The 25,759-nt window shown below is 46.4% G+C and overlaps 1 protein-coding gene across 5 annotated transcripts; it reads left to right on the forward strand.

Annotated features, from left to right (window-relative positions):
* On the forward strand, nt 1-25,655 carry ZNF667 (zinc finger protein 667). 5 transcript variants are annotated; one of them, XM_043900381.1, is made up of 6 exons: nt 1-131; nt 8,499-8,663; nt 12,482-12,573; nt 14,058-14,184; nt 15,520-15,612; nt 20,154-22,964. In XM_043900381.1, the coding sequence occupies exons 3-6, from the start codon at nt 12,541-12,543 to the stop codon at nt 21,725-21,727; spliced, it is 1,827 nt and encodes a 608-aa protein (XP_043756316.1). In that variant the 5' UTR covers nt 1-131; nt 8,499-8,663; nt 12,482-12,540; the 3' UTR covers nt 21,728-22,964. The 5 variants fall into 5 exon arrangements, with proteins under 5 accessions (XP_043756316.1, XP_043756318.1, XP_043756319.1 ...); XM_043900383.1 differs by having other exon boundaries at nt 105-215; XM_043900384.1 differs by lacking the exon at nt 1-131 and adding an exon at nt 370-495.
* Nucleotides 25,656-25,759: the final 104 nt, after the last annotated feature.

Here is a 25,759-nt window from a genome sequence, read left to right on the forward strand (position 1 = left end):
CCGGGATCCCTCAACCTCACGTCACGACCCGGGCTTGCCCGTCGAGAGCCGCGCCACGTCCCGGAGGCTTCTGGGAGGAGCAGCCTGAGCTCGCAGTGCGCAGGCGCCAGCGCGCGCGTTCCAGGCCGCGGGTGAGCCCGGCTCCACGTCCCTTTAAGCCCTGGGGGCAGAGGAAGGGGTGTTGGGATGGAACGCCCCCGGACGGGAGCGTGTAGGTATGGATGTCCAGGAGGGCAGAGAACTGGGGAGACGGGGTCTGGCTAAAGGGCCCAAGGAAGGGCCTCAGCATCTGAATCCGTCTACGGGACGTCCTAAGGACCTCTACAGGTGGCGCCTCCGGGAGCGCAAAGCGCACCCTGCACCTGCGCGCTTCGGCGCAGGGGGGCGGGGCCTGGGGCGGGGCCCCGCCCCCAAGAGCGGCTCGGAATGCGCGAGCTTGCATGCCGCGGCCGGCGTGTGAGGGGGCGGGGCTTCAGGCCCGAGCCCGTGGGCGAGGTGAGTGAGCGCCTGCGCGCCGCGTGGCTTTGTTTAGGGGCGGGGCCTCGCGCTCTTGGGGCCGCCCTGAGGGCGGGGCCGCGGCCCGTCGACGTGTCCCGAGCGTGACGGGGCGGGGCCGGCAGCGGGGGCCCGGGGGTCTCGCCGGGGAGTGCGCTTGCGTGGGAAGCGACCCGGGAGCGGGGCCTGCGCGAGGTGCCAGCGCAGCTGCTGTGGTCGCCGCCGGGACGCGACCCGGGAGGACCGGGTGAGTGTGGATATGTGTCTGGCTGAGCTTGTCTGTCTGGGCGCTCGCGACCGCTCGGGGGGCCGTGTCTGGTCGTGTGGTGACGGAGTGTGAGATGAAGAACTGTGTGTGAAGCGTGAGGTGGCGCCGCCGTGCTGTGAGGGGAGGAGGGCGTATGGTGGCGTTTCTGCGGGTCTGTGACGGAGCCGGCCGTGTGGGGACGGGGACGTGCCTCGGGCCCGCGTTCGTGTTTCCACGCGAGGTCTGTGGTGGTCGTGTGAGGAATAAGCGACTGCGCCTGAGGGGAGGCGCCGGGGGCGGGCGTGTGAGTGTGGCTGTGAGGATTCGTGCCGCTGGAGTGCGTTCGTGTGTGTGTGTGTGTGTGTGTGTGTGTGTGGCGCTGTCTGGCGTGGCTGCGTGGTTTGACCCGGTGGCTGTCCGACGTCAGCGGCTCTGCGGTTGTGCATGGGTGGCGCTGTCACGGCGCCGTCGTGCCGTGTCTTTCCCTGCAGCCGCGGGAGGAGGGTCCCCGTGGGGAGGACGCTGCGCCGCTTCACAGGCGTGCGGGCTTCTGGGTAAAATCGGGTGATGACAGCACCCGCGTCAGCGCTGGGACGGTTACCTGGGGTAACGTCGTGAAATCCAAATTCCCAGGACGGAGCGTGGCTGTCACAGCGCGGTGTGGGCTCCGGGTGTTCGCTGTCGTGCTGGTGGCCGTGTGTCCTTGTCCCCGCCCTGAGGTGGGAGCACAGTGGGGAATGCTGGCGGAATCTCCATCTCTGAACTTGAGGTTGGGCGGTCATCCTTGAAGCTGAGGAGCGGAACTCTTCGGGCCCAGTTGCTCCTTTTTGCCTGTTATTGCATTAATGCGTCTGGAGGGCGGGCAGAGTCAGCCGTGGTTTTCCAGGTGGCACAGGGGTAAAGAACCTGCCTGCCAATGCTGTCGACGCAGGTTCTATCCTGGGTCGGGAAGATCCCCTGGAGGAGGAAATGTCAACCCACTCCATTATTCTTGCCTGGAAAATCCCATGGACGGAGGAGCCTGGGGGGCTGCAGTTCACAGAGTCAGAGAAGAGTTGGACAAGACTGAGCACGTGCGCGCACACACATGCATACGCATACGCACGCAGTCTTCCCTGGTCTCTGGGACCTGTGACTGCATATGGTTGTGTGTTTGCATACACACACACACACACACGTGAGCGCACACACACATGCAGTCTTCCCTGGTCTCTGGGACCTGTGACTGCATGTGATTGTGTGTTTGCTTCCTACCAGTGTAGCTTGGGTGACTCTGGGACTTATGGTTCCATCACTCAGTTGTGTGATTTGGGGGGAGGTCACTTATATTGCCACTGCAAAATGGAGATAATAGTACTGATCTTATGCTTGTGGTGAATGTCAGGTACTGGGTTGGCCAAAAAGTTTGTTTGGGTTTTTCTGTAAAATGTTATAGAAAAAATGGAATGAACTTTTTGATCAACCCAATCGAAAAGTACCTGACACAAGTAAGCAATATATAAGTGATAATTGCTTTATTATTAGTGTAATAACTGCAGAGATTTCACAGAGAATAAAATCCACACAGGAAGAAAAGCAAAAAGCGGAGCCCCAGGGAAAGGGTTTCCGGTCGAGAGGTAGAATAACCTTAAAGTCTAGGTCAAGCTTACATTCAGAAGTTTCTGGTCAGGGTCCTGGGAGGGCGGGAGCAGAGGGTCTTCCTGGATGGAGCTGTCCCAAGGGAGCGTATGGGGTTGCCATCCCAAATGGGAAGTGGCAGGGACTGGGGAGAAGTATTCCTAGTAACACAGAGATCTGGAGACCTCTGTCAGTCTCTCCAGGGCTTCTCAGCTTTGGCACTTTGGATAGTTAAGGTCAGATAGTTTTTCATTGGAGTGGGGTACAGGGGAGGGCTATCCTGTATATTGTAGGATATTTAGCATTATCTCTGCTTTCTACTCACTAGAAGCCAGTAGCACACCCCGCTTCCCCAATGTTGACAAGCAGACATGTCTGTGGACACAGCCTGGTGTCCTGTGGAGGATACAGTCCTCCTAGTTAAGAACTACTAGTGTACAGGACCATGATGAGGGCACACCATGAACATTCTCAGGGCGTGAGGGTGGGCCGGGGCGGGGGGGCGCTCAACGAGAGAGGGGATAAAGGGATATTGTTCCGGAGATGAGAAAGAAAAAAACAGTATCTGTGGCCTGCAGCCTGGGTAGGCTCTGAGAGGCAGTCCCTCACTCAGCATTCAGATACCTGCCGTGGGCCAGGCTGACAAGACAGACTGGGTTTCTACTCATCTGGTGCTTGCATGTAGTAGAGAGATGAAGTTAAATTTATAACAGGTGGCAATAAGTATCTTAAAAAGTAAAGCAGGGTGAAGGGATTATACAGTGACAGTGGATGCACTTTCAGTATTAACACCAAGGCTTCCTGTGGACATCTCAGTTAACTCCAAAGCCAGGAGTGACTCCTTGGGATTCTTTTTTTAAAAGATTATTGATTTATTGACTTCTTTTTGGCTGCACGGGGCCTTCGTGGCTGCTCTCGGGCTTTCTCCGGTTGTGGGGCGCAGGGGCTACTCTAGTTGCAGTGCGCGGGCCTCTCATTTTGGTGGCTTCTCGTTGCAGAGCATCCCAGGCTCTAGAGCACGGGCTCAGCAGTTGTGGCACACGTGGGCTTGGTTGCCTCGAGGCCTGTGGGATCTTCCCAGACCAGGGATTGAACCTGTGTCTCGTGCATTGGCAGGCGGATTCTTAACCACTGGACCACCAGAGAAGTCCCTCCTTGGAATTCTTTGATCAGGGAATATAAGAGTTTGAGTTTATCAAAGACTTTGTCCTCCCCAGTGCTCATCAGGTCTGGGCTTCAACAGGGAGATCTCCAGCCTGGGGCTCCGAGACTGGGGCAGTAGTTCTAAACTGTGCCTTTGCATAGAGCAGAAATCTTTGAAGATAGGAGTAAGACTTGCTTGGACTCAGGTCCCAGAGACCCAGAGATTGACTTGATATTCTGGCATCAGACCCCGGCATCAGTTTTTAATTAAAAAACTCCTGAGAGATTACTGTGTACAAACAGGATTGAGAGCTACAGCTGTGAGAGTTTGGGGGCTCCTCTGGGGCTTCTCAGAATCAGAGAAATTAATTTGATGGTGGGGAGGGAAGAGGAGATACCAGTGCTTTCAATATCTTATTAAAGGTAGTCCTGACCGCTGCACTTCCCTGCAGTAGGGACATTCCTAGCCCCATCCCATTTTAAGTGAGGAAGTCAAATCTGTTCCCATGCCCAGCAGAGAAAATGGCAGGGCTGACATTCAGGTGCAAAGCCTGTTTTCTGTTACAGCTGCGCTTGCGTCTTTGAAGAAAGTACCATCCTCTATCCTTGGCATCTGGGGCTTTCAGGTTCAGGGTAAGAGCGAGCTTAAAATACCAGACAGGTGGTGCGGCAGGAAGAAGCTGGCTGAACAGAGGCGGCAAGTCTGTGTGCCTTTCAGGTATGTCAGGACCCGTCCCCAGCTCAACACCCAGCAGAGCCCCCCGGATCACGGGTGTGCTGTGCCCAGAAGGGAGGCCTGGCCACTGTCCAGTAACTTAAAAAAAAATTATTTCTTATTTTTGGCCGTGCTTGGTTTTTGTTGCTTTGCGCAGGCTGTCTCGAGTTGCGGTGAGCAGCGGGCTTATTGCCTTGGCTTCTCTTGTTGCGAAGCGCAGGCTCTGAGTGTGCAGGCTTCAGTAGTTGCAGAATGTGGGCCCAGTAGTTGTGGTTCGTGGGCTCATTAATTGTGGCGCACAGGCTTAGCTGCTCCATGTCATGTGGAGTCTTCCTATACCAGGGATCAAACCTGTGTCCCCTACACTGGTGGGCAGATTCTTATCCCCTGTGCCATCAGGGAAGTCCCACTGTCCAGTAACTTTTTTGTGTGTTTCAGCAAAACTTTACAAAGATAGTGGCCAGATTTGGCACACACACTGTATGTTATGGGCCTCTGCCCTAGACTATGATTTTTCCATGAGGTCTTGGACTGAATGCTCTGTTGATTCCCCAGGCCATGGCTGGGCCTTGGGGAACCTAGGTGGGGTAGAGTGGACTTCAGAATTCTCTTTCTTTGGCCCACTGGAGGCCGAAGCACTGGGCCAGGGAGAGGGCTGATGTGGGAGATAACTGGGATGGGCAGGAACCACCTGCTGCTATGAGCTCATCTTAGGTAATGCTGATTCCCGGGCTGACTCGGGAGCCACCAGCTCCCAATCTGTGGGACATCAGAGTCACCCGGGGCACTTGTTTAAAAACTCGGGGGCCCCTGACCCCAGACCTCCCAGGAGGTTCAGTGAATCTGTGCTGGGTGTTCATCGAGTCTGTTCTCCTGGGCGGCCAGGATGGCCTGGGTTCCACCTCTCAGCGGAAGTGGGGCTTGTGAGGGACAGAGGGGAGTGTGATGACGGTTTAATGAGCCAGTGCTGTCTTTCTGCAGGTGAGGCAACAGTCTGTAGAGAGACCCGACTTGCCTAAGGTCACTTGGAGCTGATGTCACTTTTCATCTTGGGTTTCTGGCAGGTAGTGGTTGGGGGAAGGTTGCAGGTGAGGAGTCGCTGAGCAGGAGTCAGATAGATGGTCCAGGGAATGCTTTTTGAGAGAAGTTCTTCTCTGCCCGCTGTGCGTCCAGCTCTGGAAAGATGGTGGCTGGGCTGAGGGCTGAGACTGAAGTCCTCTGCATGAGGAGGTGGGAGGGGGCTGCTGCAGCCCCCACGCCCCGGGCTGGGGCCTGTGTCCCCTGATGGGCCCCAGCCCCACCGTGTTGCCCAAGTTCCTGGGGGGAGAAAGCTGGAATCTGGAGGATGCAGCCATGCCTTTTCAGGAGCCTGGGGAGGGGTGACCTGGGAGAACAGACCTGGGAGCTGTGGAAGGCCGCCAAGTCCATGTTGGTCCACGTACCGGACGTCATTTCGCATTTCAGGCGTAGGCCTTGACGACCTGTTGTGCATGGGGGGACACAGCTGGGGGCTGGTTGTGATGAGGGCACTCCTGAGTCCTGGTGCCAAATGCCAGCTTCCGGGTACAGAGGGACAGAATCCACCCTCCCCACCACTATCACGTCGGCTGGAGGCGAGCTTGTGGTCTGTGCCCCAGCTGGGAAAGGAGAGAGTTCCAGAATGTGTCAAGAGCCTGACCCCAGGCCCCAGACACGAGGTCCTGGAGACGCCCGACTCCAGGTGCCCTTTGAGACCTGGGGAGGGGGTTGGATCGGGGGGGCAGTCTGTGCGCAGCTTTGCTCTGCCTCTGTGCCTTCTGCAGAGTGCTCAGGGCAGTCTTGGCGGCCTCTCAGATGTCCTCCTCGTTCTCCCAAAACGGCAGAACATTCCAGGTAGTAGGGGGCATGCTGGCTCTGCGTGCAGGTGCCAGGCTCCAGCTGGGCCTCCTGAAACTTGTGCAGCCGCTCCGCGTCCTTCCTCAGCTCTGTCTTGCGGCCAGTGAGCACCATGGGGACCCCACGCAGAGATGTATGACCTCAGGGAAGCCCTCAGTGAGAACGTTGCCATAGCTGGTGGGGTTTGTGACACCCTGGCAGGTGGGCCCGAGGCGGGTGTTCTGGTGGGACAGGGCCTGCAGCCGTCGCAGTCTTCCTGCCTAGCAGTGTCATGGGGGTCCTGGTCACCTCCTTGCCGCCTGTAGTCATGCTGGCCGTGTCCTTGTTGAATGGATGGGGCATAGCGCTCGGGGAAGCAGCGACATCTCCCACGGCCCCCATTGCCCACGCCCACGCCCTTTGGCTCCTTCACCCCGGGCCTGGGGTGGCAGTCAGGGCTGAGGCTCTGGCCCGCGGTATCGAGCCAGGAGCTGGCAACACTGGCAGCAGTGCGGGTGGAGCTCTCCAGGAATTTCTGAAGCTCGTACTCATGCAGGTTCTAGCCATCCTCATCTTAGGAGCAAGACTTTAGCGTTGTGCTAAAATTGCACAGCCCTTTCCCACCCTGTGGTCTGGGACTCAGAATATGGACCTGGTTTAGAGCCCTGCCCTGAGGTGTAGTGGGATCCAGCCTCTTTATTTTGTGGTGTTGTTTTGAAGAGGTGATTGTGCGTTTGCCAAAGCATAGACAGGGAAAAGGGAGCTTTGAAACCTAGTGACCCAATTCCATTCTTCAGGGACAGTCATTGCTAGCAACTTCTTTATTCTGTTTCCAGAACTTGTCTGTGCCTTTTCACTCAAGTATTCATATCCTGTTTTGTTTTTTTTTTCCCCTAAGCATTTTCCTCTACACCTATTTCCCATCATTACACCATGTCTTGGAAATCGTTTCACACACGACAGGCACATTAGATTTCTTAACCTCAGTAGAGCTGACATCGTGGGCCTGATTGTTTGTTCTATGCTCTGGGCACTGTCCTGTACCTTGTAGGATGTTTAGCAGTGTCTCTTGTCTCTGCCCATTAGAGGCCTAGAGCACCTCGCCCCTCAAGCTGGGACAACTGCAGATGTCCCAGACATTGCATCTCCTGGGAGCAAACTTACCCCCAGGAAAGACCCACTGGTATAGTGCTGCCTTATTCCTTTTAAAGCTACCTGGTGCCCTGTATGTGCATGTAGCGTTCAGTCACTCCTTTTGTTACTGATTGGCAGTTGTTTCCAGGCTCTTGACAGGTAGTTAATTGCAATGGGGAGAACCTTTGTATTCTGTTACAAATTAATCACTAAAGGGCCATGCCTGTAAGCTTAAATTATACATAGTGGCCCACCTCTGGGAACTCTGTCTGCCAGGTAATGAGCATGGAGGTAACATATCTTTGTTTAGGTCTCCAGAATCCTCCTGACCAGGGCCACCTGTGAATGACTGCAAGAAGGAAGAAATGAACACATTGCTTTCAGAGGCTTATTGGAACCAGGAAGTGTTTGTCTTTACTTTGCCTTTACTCCCCTTTTCACATAAAAGAAGCCTGAATTCTAACTTAGGCAAGGTGGTTCTTTGGGACGTGAGTCCGCCACCTCCTCAGTCTCCTGGCTTTCCAGATAAAGTCGCTATTCCTTGTTCCATCATCTCTCGGTTTATTGGTCTGTCATATGCTGAGCTCTGTGAGCTTGGACTTAGTAAGGTAATGATAATGTAAAAACTAACACTTGTTTAGCACTGGCACTCCCCTGAGTTTATTGAGTATTTTCTTTCATTTAGTTTCCACAGCAGCCCTGTGGAGTTGTCCTGGTCATTTTCCTCATTTGGCTGTTGAGGAAGCTGAGGCCCAGAGAGGACAGGGAGGGTGTCTGAGTCACACAGGAAGTGGGTGGCGAAGTCGGAAGCTAAACCCAGACCGCCTGGCTCCAGGTGGATGCCCTTCACTGTAGGACTGTCCTGCCTCCTCCTGCAAACCCTGTCATTTTACACACATGCAGGAATGTCCAAAGACGTACCAGAAATACCTGGGTCAAATAGTATGTGCACCCTCAGTCTTAGGCAGTATTGCCAAGTCACCAGTCTCTCTCTAACCAGCACTGTGTGAGAATTCTTACTGCAGCCCTCTTGGTGGGTGTCAGGCATCCTTGGTGATGCTTGGTGTATACCAAATTAAAAAGGAAAAGGAAGGCGAGAAATAACCGTGTGCCTGTTGTTGAGGGTAACTCAGGTAAACTTCTACCAGCTAAGGGCACAGCAGATTTGCGTTTACCCCATTGTACAGATGAGCAGACTGAGGCTTTGTGTAGCTCTCCCACAGCCAGTAATCGGCAGAGGCAAACTTTGCATCCAGAATTATCTGATGACAAACTGCTATTCTTCCCTCCCAGCCGTGCTGAGTTCCTTGGAGGAAATTACTTCGTGGACAAGAATCACGCACCTTCAATTTCAGGGTGTGTGACGAGCACAAGCGGCTATGAGAAACCATAGGATGGATGCTGTGCCACTTCCTAAAGCAGTCCACTTGACTTGAAGAATCAGAAAGGAAGAATCTGGTATGATTTTAAACACAGTTTTTATATTAACACAGATTTATCATGACGTGGAATGCAAAAGTCATATGGTTGTTGCAGAAAACAAACAGAAGACTTCAGGAGTTTTATGCGGTGGGGCAGCTGCCTTGGGGTGTTCTCAGGCTGCTGAGCTAGACATTAGCTCTCCTCTGCTGTGCAGGGACATTAGTCAGAAGAGCTTAGAGGCCACGTGGCAGTGAAGTGCTGGAGCTGGCCTGCCCCGGCTCACGCAGGCCCATAGTGCACACATCTCCGCAGCCTCAGGTTGAGGGGCATCAGTTTGATATCTCATAGTGCACTCTGATGGCAGTATTTGCACCATGGAAATTGGCAGACATTGCAGACTACCCAGCATCCATTTTAAATACAGCAGTGTGTACATGACCTTCCTACAGCAACCATAAGGTCGTTCTCTAAGTCTGAATCTCTTTCTGTTTTGTAACTTCTTTCGTATCCTTTCTTTTTAGATTCCACATATAAGGGATGTCAAACAGTATTTCTCCTTCTCTGTCTGACTTCACTCAGTAAAACACTGTAGGTCCATCTGTGTTGCTGCAGATGGCATTGTCTCATTTTTTTAATGGCTGAGTATATTCTATTGTATACATGTCCACATCTTTATCCATTCCTCTGTCAATGTGCATTTAGGTTGCTTACATGTCTTGGGTACTGTAAGCAGTGCTGCAGTGAACGTTGGGTGCATATGTATTCTTTCAGGTCATGTTTTTCTCCAGATCCATGCCCAGGCCTGTGGTTGCAGGGTCATCTGGTAGCTCTCTTTTTAGTTTTTTAAAGAACCTCTATACTGTTCTCCATAGGGGCTGCACCAATTTACATTCCCACCCATAATGTAGGAGGGTTCTCTTCTCTCCACACTGTCTTTAGCATTTATTGTTTTAGGATTTTGGTGATCGCCATTCTGACTGGAGTGAGGTGATACCTCATTGTAGTTTTGATTTGCATTTCTCTAATAATTAGAGATGTTGAACTTCTTTTCATGTGCCAACTGGCCATCTGTGTGTCATCATTGGAGAAGACCTACTTAGGCCTTCTGCCCACTTTTTGAGTGGGTTGTTTGTTTCGATGCTGCTAAGTGTCATAAGCTATTTATAAGTTTTGGAAACTAATCCCTTACCAGTCACATCGGTGCAGATATTCTCTCCCAATCTGTGAGTTGACTTTTTGCTTTGTTTACTGTTTCCTTTGCTATGCAAAAGCTTTTGAGTTTGAGTAGGTCCCATCCCATTTGTTTTTGTTTGTTTTTATTTTCATTATTTTGCGAGATGGATTGAAAAAGATATTGCAGTGATTATATGAGAGAGTGTTCTGCTTATGTTTTCTTACAGGAGGTTTATAGTATTCGGTCTCATGTTTAGATCTTTAATCCATTTTAAGCTTATTTTTGTGTATGGAGTTAAAGAATGATCTTCTTTCTTTCTTTTTTTCTTTTTTTTTACATGTGACTATCTAGTTTTCCCAGCACCATTTATTGAAGAGACTGTCTTTCCAACATTGTATAGTCTTAATAATACCTTTTAAAACTCAATATGGTATATCTGACATACTACCTTTTCAACTTGTAATCAATATAAACAATTACCCATGAGATTTTTTACTTTTTTTTTTCATTCTAGGTCTTTAAAATCAGGTATGTATTTTATGGTTAGAATTCACCTCAATCCAGACACTTAATTTTTATTGGAGATATTTGATCTATATTTAAATTTTGTAATATTTATTATTATTGGTGGCCTAGTAGTTTGGATTCTGGGCTTCCACTGCTGTGGCCTGGGTTCCATCCCTGGTTGGGGAGCTGAGAAACTCCACCAGCCACATGGCATGGCCAAAACAAACAAACCCAAATTGTTCCAGACATACTTAAAAGTTTTATAGTAACTGAACTAAGGGTCAGTTTTTAGTCTTACATTAGTGATAAATTTTAATTCGATGATTCTAGTATTTATCATTTTTATGGTTTTAATAATAAATGAATTGAAATAAAATGAAACAGTTTCTTATTTCCAGAACTCGGTGTCTGCTGGTATTCATGTTGGACAGCACAGGTTTAGAGTGACGGGGCGACAGAGGGCCTCCCTCGGAGGCGATTCTTGGCATCTCACCTCTTACTCTCTCACCCTGGTGCACACCACTGAGGTATCTCTTTGAGATTTCTGCACACCTGTCTAATGAGCCCCTTCTGCAGCTCTTGCTTCCTGCTTCCTACCCCACCAACACACATCCATAGTATTCGCCACATAGCCACCGAGAAAAATTTTTGTTAAATGTTAAGTCAGGCATCATTCCTCTGTTCAGCTACCACCCCTCCCCACACCTTATCATGCTTAGATCAGTTCCAAACTGCTTATCACTCGCTTCATGACCCAGCCCCTGCTGCCCCCAGTCACCTCAGGCCCACCATTTCCCTGCTCCCTCACGCTGCTCCCGCTCACCTGCACTCTCTCCCCTCCACACACCCAGCGTGGGCCTGAGCAGGGCTCTTGGACCTGCTGTACCCCTACCCAGAATGCCTTTCTCCCCGCGCCCGGCGTGGGTCTGAGCAGGGCTCTTGCACCTGCTGTACCCCTACCCAGAATGCCTTTCTCCCCGCGCCCGGCGTGGGCCTGAGCAGGGCTCTTGCACCTGCTGTACTCCTACCCAGAATGCCTTTCTCCCCGCGCCCAGCGTGGGTCTGAGCAAGGCTCTTGCACCTGCTGTACCTCTGCCCAAAAATGCCTTTCTCCCCGCGCCTGGCGTGGGTCTGAGCAGGGCTCTTGCACCTGCTGTACCCCTACCCAGAATGCCTTTCTCCCCGCGCCCGGCGTGGGTCTGAGCAGGGCTCTTGCACCTGCTGTACCCCTACCCAGAATGCCTTTCTCCCCGCGCCCGGCGTGGGTCTGAGCAAGGCTCTTGCACCTGCTGTACTCCTACCCAGAATGCCTTTCTCCCCGCGCCCGGCGTGGGCCTGAGCAGGGCTCTTGCACCTGCTGTACTCCTACCCAGAATGCCTTTCTCCCTGCACCCAGCATGGGTCTGAGCAGGGCTCTTGCACCTGCTGTACCCCTACCCAGAATGCCTTTCTCCCCGCGCCCAGCGTGGGTCTGAGCAAGGCTCTTGCACCTGCTGTACCCCTACCCAGAATGCCTTTCTCCCTGCGCCCAGCGTGGGCCTGAGCAGGGCTCTTGCACCTGCTGTACTCCTACCCAGAATGCCTTTCTCCCCGCGCCCGGCGTGGGTCTGAGCAGGGCTCTTGCACCTGCTGTACCCCTACCCAGAATGCCTTTCTCCCCGCGCCCAGGTGACTCACAGGTGCACTGCACTGTGAGTGCCGCAGCTCCGGCGCCTCTTCGGAGAGGCCTTCCCCCCCCTCCCCCTGCCCCCCAACTTGCCCCTCCTTCCCTGCTCATGTCCTGGTTCCTTCACAGCAGGGGTCTCAGTTCACACTGGGCTCTGTGTGGGCCTGTCCTCCCTGCTGGAACGTAAGAGACCCGGGAGCGGGTGCTTATCCACTCTGCTCCCCCGCCAGCCCCTGGGACAGCTCCTGGCACGTGGCGGGCACTCCACAGCTCCTTGTCAGCTGGAAGAGCAGGCGTCTGCCCCTTTCAGTGTCTCCTGACCTGGCGCCTCCTGTGATCTTGGGAATAGATGGTGTTGGCTGCAGCTCCTCCCTGATGCTGAGAAGGGGCAGGAATGTTTCAGATGATGCTCTTGACTTCCCCAGTGTGTGTGACCAAGGTGTGGGCCCGGAGGCTGTGGGCCCTCCCAGTGGCCCTGGCAGTCTCAAGGCTTCTCTTCTCCCCCAGGCCCACCTTCTCAGTGCTCTGCCCTCCTCCAGCTGTGAGCCCGCAAGAGGGAGGAGAGGATGCCTGCAGCTCGGGGGAAGTCCAAGTCCAAGGTAAGTGGTGACTGCTCTTCCTTCAGGAAAGTTCTTCTGCCTTGTAGGAAACCATTTCTTTCCTTCCTGCCCCATGGAGACCCAGCCAAGACCTGGTCCCTGGTTTCCTTCCATCACCTCAGAGGGTGGGAGCATGAGCAGGGCCCCCCTCTCCTTTTTTCTCATTGTGCGCCTGACCTTTCACCTATTCATTCAGCATCTCCAGGGGCTCTGCCTGTCTTCCCTCCCCAGAGAGAAGACCAGAGACACCGTGATTTCTCAAGGTGGACATGAGTGCCCAGGTGGGACCTGCTGGGGCAGAGGGCTGGATGTTGTCCTCCGGAGTTAATCTCTCATGTTGCTTTGTTTCTACTTGTACAGCCCATATTTATGAGGAGGAAATTTCTCTAACTTTGAGAGATTTCTGACCCTGTAGGTGTTCAGATAGAGTTAGTTGAGCCAGGCCAGTGAGGCAGCCTCCTATAATAGGCATGTTTCAAGATTTTAGCGATCAAGTGATTTTCTACAGTAAGCCTCCTGAATGCAGTTTCTCATAATAGACACTTCTGCTCTTCAAGTTGTGTGTATTTGTTTCCTATTGCCACAAAAGTGGCCATTCAAGACAGCATACATTTATTTTCACAAGTTTGTGGGTTGGGGTTCAGACCCAGCTTGGGTTAGCTGGGTCCTCTGTTTTGGGTCTCATAAGACTGAAACCAAGGTGTCTGCCAGCTGTGGTCCCATCTGATGCTCAGGGTCCTCTTTGAACTCAGTGGTTGCTGGCAAAATTTCATTCCTTCGCCTTCCGCTTCCCATGTGGCTCCCTTCATCCCATCTTCAAACCAGCATCAACAGGTCCAGTACCACTCATACCAATACCAGTACCACTCCCCAACTTCCCTTTCCGCTTTCCTCTTCCACCAGCTGGAGAAAATCCTTTGCTCTTGGGGGCTCCTGTGATGACACCGAGCCGACCTAGATAATCCAGGCTACTTCCTCTAGTTTCAAGGTCAACTGATTAGTAGCCTTGATAACATCTGCAAAAATTTTGCCATGTATAATGCACTCCTATGTGGTTAGGCACATGAATCAGAAGCAAGACTGCCCAGACTGAACCCCAGCTTCTCCGTTTACAAGCTGTTAGACCTCCAGTAAGTTACCTCAGTTCCCACATCTGTGACATTGCTGTGGTCCTCTGGCAGTGCCCCGGTCACTGCCCAGCATGAGCTAGGGGTGCAGGGTACCTAGCAGAATGCCTTGTCTTTGTCAGTGCCGTGTAAGTCCAAGTTGATATGCTTTTTATGGAACAAAACCTTTAATACCACCTGTATCATATTGCATTGTGTTTTATTTATTACAACTGCCCCTTTTGATCTCAGAACCTCAAGTGTTTCCTTAGTAGAACCCTGGTACCATGTGTCTTCCCTGTTTGGAAGTCCACTGTCTTCTCCCGCCGGGTGGAAGCACAAGCCCACAGTGAAAGGACGTCTGCGTTTCCATTTCAGGCGCCAGTGACGTTTGGGGATTTGGCCATCTACTTCTCCCAGGAAGAGTGGGAATGGCTGAGCCCCATACAGAAGGATCTGTATGAAGACGTCATGTTGGAAAACTACCAGAACCTGGTTTCTCTTGGTAAGGCTCTCCTGCGCCCATGATCCACAACTGGACTGTTGAGGGCGATGAATCAGTTAGTCAGGGAAACAGAAGCCACTCCAGTTTGGCTTTTTTTTAAAAAAAAACAAAAACTTTATTGAGGTATAATTCACATATTATACAATTCACCCATGGAAGTATACAGTTCAGTTGGATTTTCAAGTGTATTTACAGACTTGAGCACCCATCACCGTAGTCAATTTTAGAACATCTTCATTACCGCGCCCCCCGCCAAAGAAAACCTGTAACTGTCATCAATCACTTTTTTATTTACCTGTGCCAACTAATGTCCCCAGATTAGGCAAACACTAAACCATTATTTACTTTCTGTCTATGAATCTCTCTATTCTTGGTGTTCAATAAAAATGAAATCAAATATGTTGTCCTTTGTGTCTGACTTCTTTCATTTAAAGTAATATTTTTGAAGTTCATCTGCATTGTAGCATATATGAGTATCTCTTTTCCTCTTCTTGGCCAAATAATATTCCACCTTTTGTTTTTTCCATTCACCAGTTGATAGGCATTTAGGCTGTTTCCACTGTATGGCTGTTACGAATCTGCTGCTATGAATGTTCATGTACAAATTTTTGTGTGGATGCATATTTTCATCTCTCTTGGGTATATGTCTAGGAGTTGTAGGTACTGGTCATATATCAATAGTAACTATATAAAATATAACCTTTGAGGACTTGGGTTGTTTTTGAGAGAAATAAAGAATTGACTTAACAGGTACTACTGAAAGGTGAATATTGGACGCTGAGGTAATAGAGATGGTAACTACAGGACACATCCTCCATCCTAGGGCTGGGGGGACAGAGGGAAGAGTTTGGAGTTTTTAGGACTTTGGGGATGGGACTCAGACTTCACAACGGGAGGGGAGCACGGCCTGTTTTGTTTATCCTCCTGAGGGGGCAGCTTGGGGCTCGTTCTGGGAGTCGCAGGGGAAGAAAGCAAAGCAGCAGTGGAAACCACCTGTTCTGCTACTGGTGGACGCTGACAGGGAGCAGTTGTTGTGGGAGTGTGGGCTACAGCAGACCAGAGGACCGCAGGCGGGGATGTGGAAAGACTGTAACTGAAGGACTAGTCTCAGGAGTCTCTGCTCCAACTCTTCCCCAAAGTAGCTGGTTTTGTAGAGTTAGGAGTGAATAGCTCTGCTGTCTATGACTGACCTTTCATCCTTTTTCTCCACCTACCCTTCACATCCTCTGTGCTGCTTTTGCATGAATAAACCCCATTTCTCTTGAGACCAAGCCTGATTCTAATAGCTGTGGTGCCCACATCATGCTCAGTTTTAATGTTTTTCCTGTGTTGTAGGACTTTGCTTTCGGAGACCAAATGTGATCACCTTATTGGAGAAAGGGAAAGCGCCCTGGATGGTGGACCCAGTGAAAAGACGCCGGGGCTTGGGTGAGTGCCTTTCATCAATAAAGGGCAACATCTTTAAGATAATAGTTGAGAGCCACTTTCTCCACCTCAAAGACCCCAAAGTTGGGCAGAAAACTCAAGTCTCTTCAGTATGTGTCCTCAGAGGGAGAATAATTAATATTCAACAAGCCTCTCACTAGGTATCTGATACTCTTTAAAAAAAAAAAAGTTACTTACTTGGCTGCATCTGGTCTTAGTTTCGTCATGCTGGATTGCCAAACAGACTCCCGAGTTATGACACATGGGCTCCAGAGCTCGCAGGCTTATTTGCTCCCTGGCATGTGGAGTCTTAGTTCCCTGACTGTGGGTTGAACCTGCATATCCTGCATGACAAGGTGAATTCATAACCACTGGACCACCAGGGAAGTCCTTGATACTCTTTTTTAAGTACAGGTTCCTCCCAACAGCTCTGTAAGGTAGGTCCTCTGATTATTCCTATTTTATAGATGAGGAAACTGAGGGCCAAAGAAGTTCAGTGACTTGCCCAAGGTCATCTAGCTGGGAAGTAGCAGCAAAGGTGGGGTTTGAACCGAGCTTCTGGTCTCAGAAGCTCAGGTTTTAATAGCCCCATCCCCATCCTGCTTTGGTTTTCATATTTCCCTTCAGAGAAAGTGTGTGTATTCTGACTTCTCTAGTGATTGTATTTATAAGGATGTTACTTGCAGTGTTGTCATTCCTTAAAAAAAAAATTAAAAATCTTTCCCGTAAGTGTTTATTTTGACTGCTTTTCGAGAACTCATTTCCTTCTCTAGTATTAATAGATTCCTCTTTGATTGGTCAAGTTATGGGCTTTTTAATTTTGTTGTGTTTTTAGTTCATTTTTACAGTTATGAGTTTAATTTTTTAATTGTAAAAAAAACACATAACATTAAATTTACCATCTTAACCATTTTAATTTAGTTTTTGTTTATTTATTTTTTGGCTGTGCTGTTTGGTTTGTGGGATCTTAGTTGCCTGACCAGGAATTGAACCTGTGCCCTCAGGAGTGAGAGCACAGAGTCCTAACTACTGGATTGCCAGGGAATTCCCATCTTAACCATTTTTAAATGTACAGTTAAGTATATTTGCATTGTTGAACAAGAGGTATCTGTTGCTGCTGCTGCTAAGTCGCTTCAGTCGTGTCCGACTCTGTGCGACCCCATAGACGGCAGCCCACCAGGCTCCCCCATCCCTGGGATTCTCCAGGCAAGAACACTGGAGTGGGTTGCCATTTCCTTCTCCAATGCATGAAAGTGAAAAGTGAAAGGGAAGCCTCTCGGTCGTGTCTGACTTGCAGCGACCCCAGGGACTGCAGCCTACCAGGCTCCTCTGTCCATGGGATTTTCCAGGCAAGAGTACTGGAGTGGGTTGCCATTGCCTTCTCCCAAGAGGTACCTAGAACTTTTTAAATATTGCAATACTGAAACCCCATGTCCACTAAATATTAATTCTTTCCATCTCTCCAGTCAGCCCTTGGTATGATTCTGACTACTATGGATACATCATATGAACGGAATCATGCAGTATTTGACCTTCTGTGACTAGCTTTTTTCCACTTAGCATAATGTCATCAAGGTTCATCCATGTTGTAGTACATGACAGGATTTTCTTTTTTAAGGTTACATAATATTCCATTGTATATATATATACCACATTTTCTTTATCCATTCATCTGTTAGTGGACATATGGGTTGCTTCCATCTCTTAGCTACTGTGATTCATGCTGCAGTGAATATGGATGTACAGATAAATCTCTTCAAGATCTTGATTTAGTTCCTTTGGATATGTACCCAGTGTTAGGATTGTTGAATCATATGGTAGTTTTTTTTTATTTTCTAAGGAACCACCATACCATTTTCCACAGTGGCTACACCATTTTTCATTTCCACCAGTAGCACACAAGGGTTCCAGATTCTGCTCATGCTTACCAGCACTTGTTTTCTGTTGTTGATTTTTTTTTTTTTAATATATATATTGGCTGTTTTTATGTTGTGAGGAGATTTTGTGGATTTAAATTTCTCTAATGATTAATGATGTTGAGCATCTTTTAATGTGTTTATTGGCCATTTGTCTGTCTTCCTGGGAGAAATATCTATTCAAGTTCTTTGCCCATTTTTTAATAAGGTCATTTGTCTTTAAGTTGTAGAAGTTCTTTATATATTCTGCATGTTAATCTTTTATCATATATGCAATCTGCAATATCCATAGGTTGTCTTTTTCCTGTTGTTTTCTTTGGAACACAAAAGTTAAGTTTGATGTACTCTCATTCTCTTCTTTCATTTTGCTGCCTGTGCTTTTGGTGCCATATCAAAGAAATTCAGTGCCAAATCCAATGTCCTGAAGCTTTTCCTCCTGTGTTCTCTTCCTAGGAGTGTAATAATTTTTGGTCTTACATTTTAGGTCTTTAGTCTATTTTTGAGTTGGTTTTTGTATATAGTGTAAATAAGGGGTCCATGTTCATTCTTTTGCAAGTAGGTACCCGGTTTTCCCAACATCATTTGTGGAAGAAACTGTTCTTTCCCCTTTGTGCCAGTCTTGGCAGCCTTGTTGAAAATCATCTGACCAGATGTGTATGAGTTTGTTTCTGGGCTGTCTGTTCTCTCCCACGGGTCTGTGTGTGTACCTTTATGCCACTGCCACACCATCTTAATTACTAGGAAGTCTGAAGCATCCTTTTTCATTTCTCTCTTGCAAGAGTGTTTTGGTTATTCAGGGTCCCTTGCGATTCCATATGAACTTTAAGACTTTTTTCTACTTTGGCAAAAAATGTTACTAGGATTTTGATAGGGATTGCATTGAATCTGCAGATAACTTTGAGTGGTATGGACAGTTTTTAAGTCTTTCAATCCACAAGCACAGGATGTCTTTCCATTTATTTATATCTCTGATTTCTTTTAGCAATGTTTGTAGTTTTCAGTGTACAAGTCTTTCATCTCTTTGGTTAAACTTACTCCTAAGTATTTTATCCTTTTTGATGTTATAGTAAATGGGATTGTTTTCTCAATTTTCTTTATGGAGTGGTCATTGGTAGTATATAGAAACAAAACTGATTTTTGAGTGTTGATTTTATATCCTGCCACTTCACTGAATTAATTAACTTATTAATTCAAATTAATAAATGTTCAGACTGTTTTTGGTGTGAAATTAAGGTAGTTCCTTCTGTTCCTAGCTCATTGAGTGTTTTTTTATCATGAAAGAGTGATGAATTTTGTCAGAAGCTTTTTTTTTGCATCAGTTGAGATGATCATGTGGTTTTTGTCCTTTAATTTGGTGATTGTGATATATTACATTTATTTTCCTATGTTGAACTATCCTTGCATTTCTGGTATAAATCTGACTCACTCATGTGTATGATCCTTTTAGTGTACTGTTGAATTTGGCTTGCTAGTATTTTGTTTAGGATTTTTGCATAAGTATTTAATGGAGATATTGGTTTGTACTTTGCTTTTTTTATAGTGTGTCTTGTTTTGGTGTTAAGGTAATGATGACCTCATACAATGAGGTAGTAAGTAGTCCCTCTGCTTTTGTCCTCTGTAAGAGATCATGCAGAATTGGAATGATGTCTTCCTTAAATGTTTCATAGATTTCACTAGCCCAAACACATATGGGCCTGGTACTTTCTGTTTTGGAAGGTTATTAATTACTGATTCAGTGTTTTAAATAGATATGTACCTATTCAGATCATCTTTTTCTTATGTTTTGAGTTTTGGCAAATTGTGTCTGTCTATAGTTTACCTTCTGCCTTTCCTGGACCTTTCCTATAGTAAAAACTACATTTATCTATTGAACAGTTTATGGAGTTTAATGTGGTATATGTTGTTGTTGTTCAGTTGCTAAGTCTTGTCCAGCTCTGTGACCCATAGACTGCAGCATGCCAGGCCTCCCTGTCCTTCACCATTTCCTGGAGTTTGCTCAGTCTCTTGTCCATTGAGTCAGTGATGCCATCCAACTATCTTATCCTCTGTCACCCCCTTCTCCTCTTACCCTCAATCTTTCCCAGCATCAGGGTCTTTTCCAATGAGTCAGCTGTTCGCGTCAGATAGCCAAAGTACCGGGGCTTCAACTTCAGCATTTTCTTTAGGATTGACTGGTTTGATCTCCTTGTGGTCCAGGGGACTCTCAAGAGTCTTCTCCAGCACCACAGTTCAAAAGCATCAATTCTTCAGCACTCAGCCTTCTTCATGGTCCAACTCTCACATCCATATATGACTACTAGAAAAAGCATAGCTTTGACTATATGAACCTTTGTCAGCAAAGTGATGTCTCTGCTTTTTAATACACTGTTTAGGTTTGTCATAGCTTTTCTTCAAAAGTATATGGTATATATTTATTAAATAATAAAACTATTCATTTCAAGTTGCACTTCTGTGAATTTCTGCTATTAAATATTTCTATAAAGTCCTTACTATGTTAAAACCATAATAAAACACTCAAAGAGTTATTACTCTGATTATCATCATTGTTATTACTTTGGTCGATAATTATTGCAAACAGCTTCATTTTTTAGCACAGGAAAACAAACTGAATTTCTTGATGTCTTTCAGACTTAGGGTCTAAAGGTGAGACCAAGAAGTTACCTCCAAATCAGTGCAACAAATCTGGGCAAAGCATCTATCAGAAACCCGTTTCCACGCCACAAAAAGTTCCCACAGGAAAGAAAGGCTGCAGGAAAAATTCAGTCCTAATAAAACCCAAGAAAGTACACTCAGAGAAGAAATCTTTAAAATGTAATGACTGTGGGAAGTTCTTTGGCCAAAGCTTATCTCTTAAATTTCATCAGAATTCTCATGCTGGGGAGAAGCCTTATGAATGCGGTAGTTGTAGAAAAGCTTTCAGACAGATCTCATCCCTCATTCTTCACCAGAAAATTCACAATGGAAGGAGAAGCTTTGAATGTGATAAATGCGGGGAAATCTTCATTCAGAGGACATCCCTGCTCCTACATGGGAAAATTCATGGTGAAAAGGAAGTCTTTGACTGTGGGAAGGCCTTGAATCAGTGCTCATCTCTCAGTATACATCAGAAAAGCCACTTTGTTGAAAATGTCTACCAGTGCAGAAAATGTAAGAAAGACTTCATTCGCATGTCATCTTTTTTACTTCATAAGAAAATTCACAGTGGAAAGAAAATACACAAATGCAATAAATGTGGGAGAGCCTTCAGTAAGAAATCAGTCCTTATTATACATAAAAGAATTCATACTGGAGAGAAAACTTGTGAAAAAGCCTTAAGTCACAGTCTACAGCAGAGAAGTCACCATTTAGAGAATCCTTATAAATGCAGAAATTGTGGGAAATCCTTTAATAGAATTTCATCCATTATGCTTCATCAGAGAATTCACAATTCAAAGAAACCCTACAAATGCAATAAATGTGAGAAGATCTTCAGGCGGCTTTCAACCCTTATTCTACATCTAAGAATTCATAATAAAGAGAAACTATACCAGTGTAATAAATGTGAGAAGGTCTGCAATCGGCATTCATCCCTTATCCAACACCAGAAAGTTCATACAAAGAAAAAGAAACTGTTTGAATGTAAAGAGTGTGGGAAGATGTTTTCTGGAACTGCCAACCTTAAAATACATCAGAACATTCATTCTGAAGAGAAACCCTTCAAATGCAATAAGTGTAGTAAAGTTTTTGGCCGCCAGTCATTTCTTATTGAACACCAGAGAATTCATACTGGAGAAAAACCCTATCAGTGTGAGGAGTGTGGGAAAGCCTTCAGTCACCGCATCTCTCTTACGAGACATAAGAGAATTCATAGTGAAGACAGACCCTATGAATGTGATCAGTGTGGGAAGGCCTTCAGTCAGAGTGCACACCTTGCCCAACATGAAAGAATTCACACTGGAGAGAAACCGTACACATGTAAGACATGTGGGAAGGCCTTTAGCCAGCGGACATCCCTCATCCTCCATGAAAGAAGTCACACTGGAGAGAAACCCTATGAATGTAATGAATGCGGGAAGGCATTTAGCAGCGGCTCCGATCTTATTCGGCATCAGAGAAGTCATTCCTCAGAGAAACCCTATGAATGTAGTAAATGTGGAAAGGCATACAGTCGGAGCTCATCCTTGATTCGACATCAGAATACACATTCTGAGGAAAAGGCTTAAGATTGTTTTAAATATGTAAAAGCAGAGAGGGAGGCCAGCAAAGTAGCAGAGACAGAGGTATGGGAAAACGCATGTCTGTAACACAAACTGTGTAAAAATGGGGCAGTTTGATGATGTGTCCCACTTTGAAAGCCAAAGAACAAAAGTAATTGATGATTTGACCAGAAGATTTGAAATCCAATGAGGCAGTGACTTTATCATACATCTTAGTTTCAAAATAACAAGCTCAGATGATTGGGTCAGTCATTTTTAATGAAGAGCATTCTTCATTTGATAAAAATAACTGATACTTTATTTTCATTGTAACTTTAAAGCTATTTCATTGGTTATATACAACAAAGTAAATTGTAAATCATTTTTCTGGATGGAGCTGTGAGCCTGACTTAAGGTCACGTGAAAAAAGAGTTTGAGTTTGTCCCTTAGAAGTATCACAGAAGGGATTTTCTCTGTGGCACCAGGGTGCCATTTTCAGCTAACAGCAACTTGTGGGTGACAATAAAGAAGACTGAGTAAAGAGATAATAGCACTCATAATTGTGTGGAGCAATAGAATCATTACCATACTGTCTCTATCGATATGAAGATATATGATCTTCATGGTATGAAAAATCTAACAAGCCTGGGACAAGCTAATGGGGAAAAAAACAGGATGTACTGAAGAATGAGGAACTTCAGAATGGGGAGAACTTATTTTCTTTGTATATGAATTTATATTTATATGAATAAACATTGGTATTTTTATGTAAGAACACTGGTGTGCAACAAGTGATTGGTGGAGAATGGGATGTCGTGGACTGAATTCATGTTAAAAAACTAACCCCCAATGTGACTGTACTTGAGTTGAGGCCTTTTGGGATACAGTAAGTGTTAGATGAGGTCTCGAGGATGTGGTCCTCATAATAGGAATGGTGTTTTTAAAAGAAGAGACGCCAGAGACCTCTGCCGTGCGAGGACACAAGGAGACAAACTAGCCCTCACCAGTTTCCAGCCTGTGTCATCCTGACCTCAGACTTCCAGCCTCCAAAACCATGAGAAATGAATTTACGTCACTCAGTTTATGGTGTTTCGTTATGGCAAACTAAACTTAGTACATGAGAAAAACCCTGCATTTCTGTGCCAGGCTCTTTTCTTGTCAGCTGTTCACCATGTATACAATAGTGTTCAGTCCCTCTTTCCGGTTTGTGCAAAATATGTGAGAAATAAAATCAGAGTTCTTTTTTGGAACTGAGTTATATACAGTTGGACTCTTCTGTGTGTTTTCCTATTGCAAAAGCTATTTTTGAAAATACCCATATCTTGTTAAGACAACTATGTGGATTGTTTGACCACATGGTTGGGTCACTCTAACTTTGACCACAGCTGAAAAATAACAACTGGATTTATGAAGGGAGCATGCATGCAGTATAATAGAACAATTAATTTTCCATTTAAACTTGTCACATCAGTCTGCAAGATCAGCATAAAAATCAGCACTTCAGGCAAACGGATGAGCAGACGACACAGAAAGCTCGTGGGGGGCCGTGTCTTTCCTCCCAGCCGTTCTGTACACACAGCCCCCTGCTTCGTTAAGTCCTCTGCCAATCTGCCCTAGACGCTGGTTCCAAAGCAGTGGTCACACACCTGAAACACGTCATGTGTACTAATAAGACACTGTTCCTGCCTGCAGGCACTTGCAGTTTAGGAAATACAGACTACTTAAATATGGAAGCATGTAAGGTACACAACAAATGTCGAGGATAGTGAACTCCATGGTGATGGATCACTTTTGGAGACTGATCGTATTAACGGCAGAATAGGTATTTACTAGGCACACAAATGTTGGGAGGCTATTGAAGGCAACAGAGAAAGCACAGATGTACAGACTAATGGCAGAGGGTTGTGAGGTATTAGGGGAGTTACAAGCTCTGGCATTTAGTACAGTGACTGGCACAAAGGAAGTGGTAAACAGTAATATTGAATGAATGAAAATAACCTCAGTTTAGCCAAATTTTCTCTTAAGGCATAGTCAAAAGGGAACACCTAATTTTGAAGGTTACCCAGACACTGAGATAAATCTGTGAAAGACAAGCCCTCACTTTAAGGAATCACTAGTGAATTTTGAAGGCTGTGATGAACTTAGGGTAATCATAGCAACAAGCAACCTTAAACCTCATCCAGTTTTTAACTATATTAATGAAAACATGAAAGGCTTAACAGAAGAAATGGCATGACCATTTCTAAGAATTAAAATCTATTTACTTCTGTTTCTACTGCCCAACACAAGATACATGGAATTTGGTCAAAAGTAATTTTTACAAAGCTACAAGAAAAATCAATACCCACCACCAAGAGACAAAAGCAATCAAGAACTGGAACCAGACTCCCTGACACAGAATTTTAAATAACTGTGAGTAATACGTTAAAGGCTCTAATGAAAAAGGTATTTAACAGGCAAATTAGATGGGTCATTTGATCAGAGAGATGGAACTGTGAGAATCACATGGAAATAATAAGAAATGAACACAGTAGAGATGAACAAAACCTTCAACAGGCTCATAGGTATACTTGATGCAGCCAAGGAAAGAATAATTGAACTTGAAGGTAAGTCAATAAAAAGTAGCCAAACTGGAACACTGAGGAGGGTAGAGGTGACAGCAAAGAATAGATCACCCAAGAGCTGCGGGGAAAGATCTGTTGTCCCAACGCATAACATAATGGAATCCCAGAAGAAACAGAGAAAATGACTGATGAGAAATATCTGAAAAAAAATGAAAAAGAAATATCTGAATAAATAATGGATAATGACAACAGAGCATAAATCTATAAAGCTTAATATCAGGAAAGATTTTGTTAAGACATTATACAGGAACAAAATGGGGAGGGGGGACTGTCTCTATGAAATTTTTCATGAAAATGTCTTTCAGAATTGTTAGAGAAATGAAGACTTTCTCAAAGAAAGAAAAACAAAACACCTTGCCAGAAGACCCTACTTTAAAAGAAATGTTATATGAAGTTCTTTAAGCAGAAGGGATGTGAAACATAGCATATACTCGGATATGCATGAAGATCTACAAATGGAATAAATGAAGGTAAGATAATTTTTCTTAACTGTAGACTTATCTAACCGTCTGGAAGATAGCTGTCAACAGCAGTATGCTATAGCAGTATAAGTGTAAATAGATGACAAACACAAAGGATGGGAGAGATTAGGAAACATCGTGTAATATCTTGTTAATGTTACTTGGGGATATATTCCGGTTAATTAGAGATGTACATTGTAACCATAAGAGTAACCACTAAGACATTTTTTAAAGAGATGTAAGCAATTAATCAAATAAAATGGAATAATAAAAAATCCTTAGTTAACCCAATAGAAGGCAGAAAAAGAACAAAAACCAAAGAATAGGCAGTTTTTCCTTTCTCAGGCTCATATGTAAAAAAATTCAGGCAATCTGGGCAAGAGGTAACAGATCAGAAATGAGAATGTCCCCAAATTCACCAACTGATTTTAAATTCAGGAATTTTGTGTCATTTAACTTCTTAAAGTGCAGATGCCTCCACTGATCCTGCATCTCAGTCTCCCCCCAACCTCAGGCCACCCCACCTCGAGGACCAAGCCACCTTCCCCTCAGCTGCCGACTCCACACGAAGCAGAACCTACTTCCTTTGACATTGGCTTGACATCTTGTGCCAAGTTGACCTCTTGCTGCCCCATTATGTTTGATTCTCAGTACTTCTGCCACATTGCCAAAAAATGGAATGAATTTTAAATCATTTAGAAGAAACTGAGGAGCTCTTTGGGAAACGTCAAAGCAGATTGTGCACTCATTTTTAATTGTTTCCTATCAGTTCGGTTCAGTCACTCAGTCCTCTCTGACTCTTTGCCAATCCATGGACTGCAGCACGCCAGGCCTCCCTGTCCATCACCAGCTTCCAGAGTTTGTTCAAACTCCTGTCCATCGAGTCGGTGATGCCATCCAGCCATCTCATCCTCTGTCGTCCCCTTCTGCTCCTGCCTTCAGTCTTTCCCAGCATCAGGGTCTTTCCCAGTGAG

Source organism: Cervus elaphus, chromosome 4, assembly GCF_910594005.1.
Source record: "Cervus elaphus chromosome 4, mCerEla1.1, whole genome shotgun sequence".
NCBI lineage: Eukaryota > Metazoa > Chordata > Mammalia > Artiodactyla > Cervidae > Cervus > Cervus elaphus.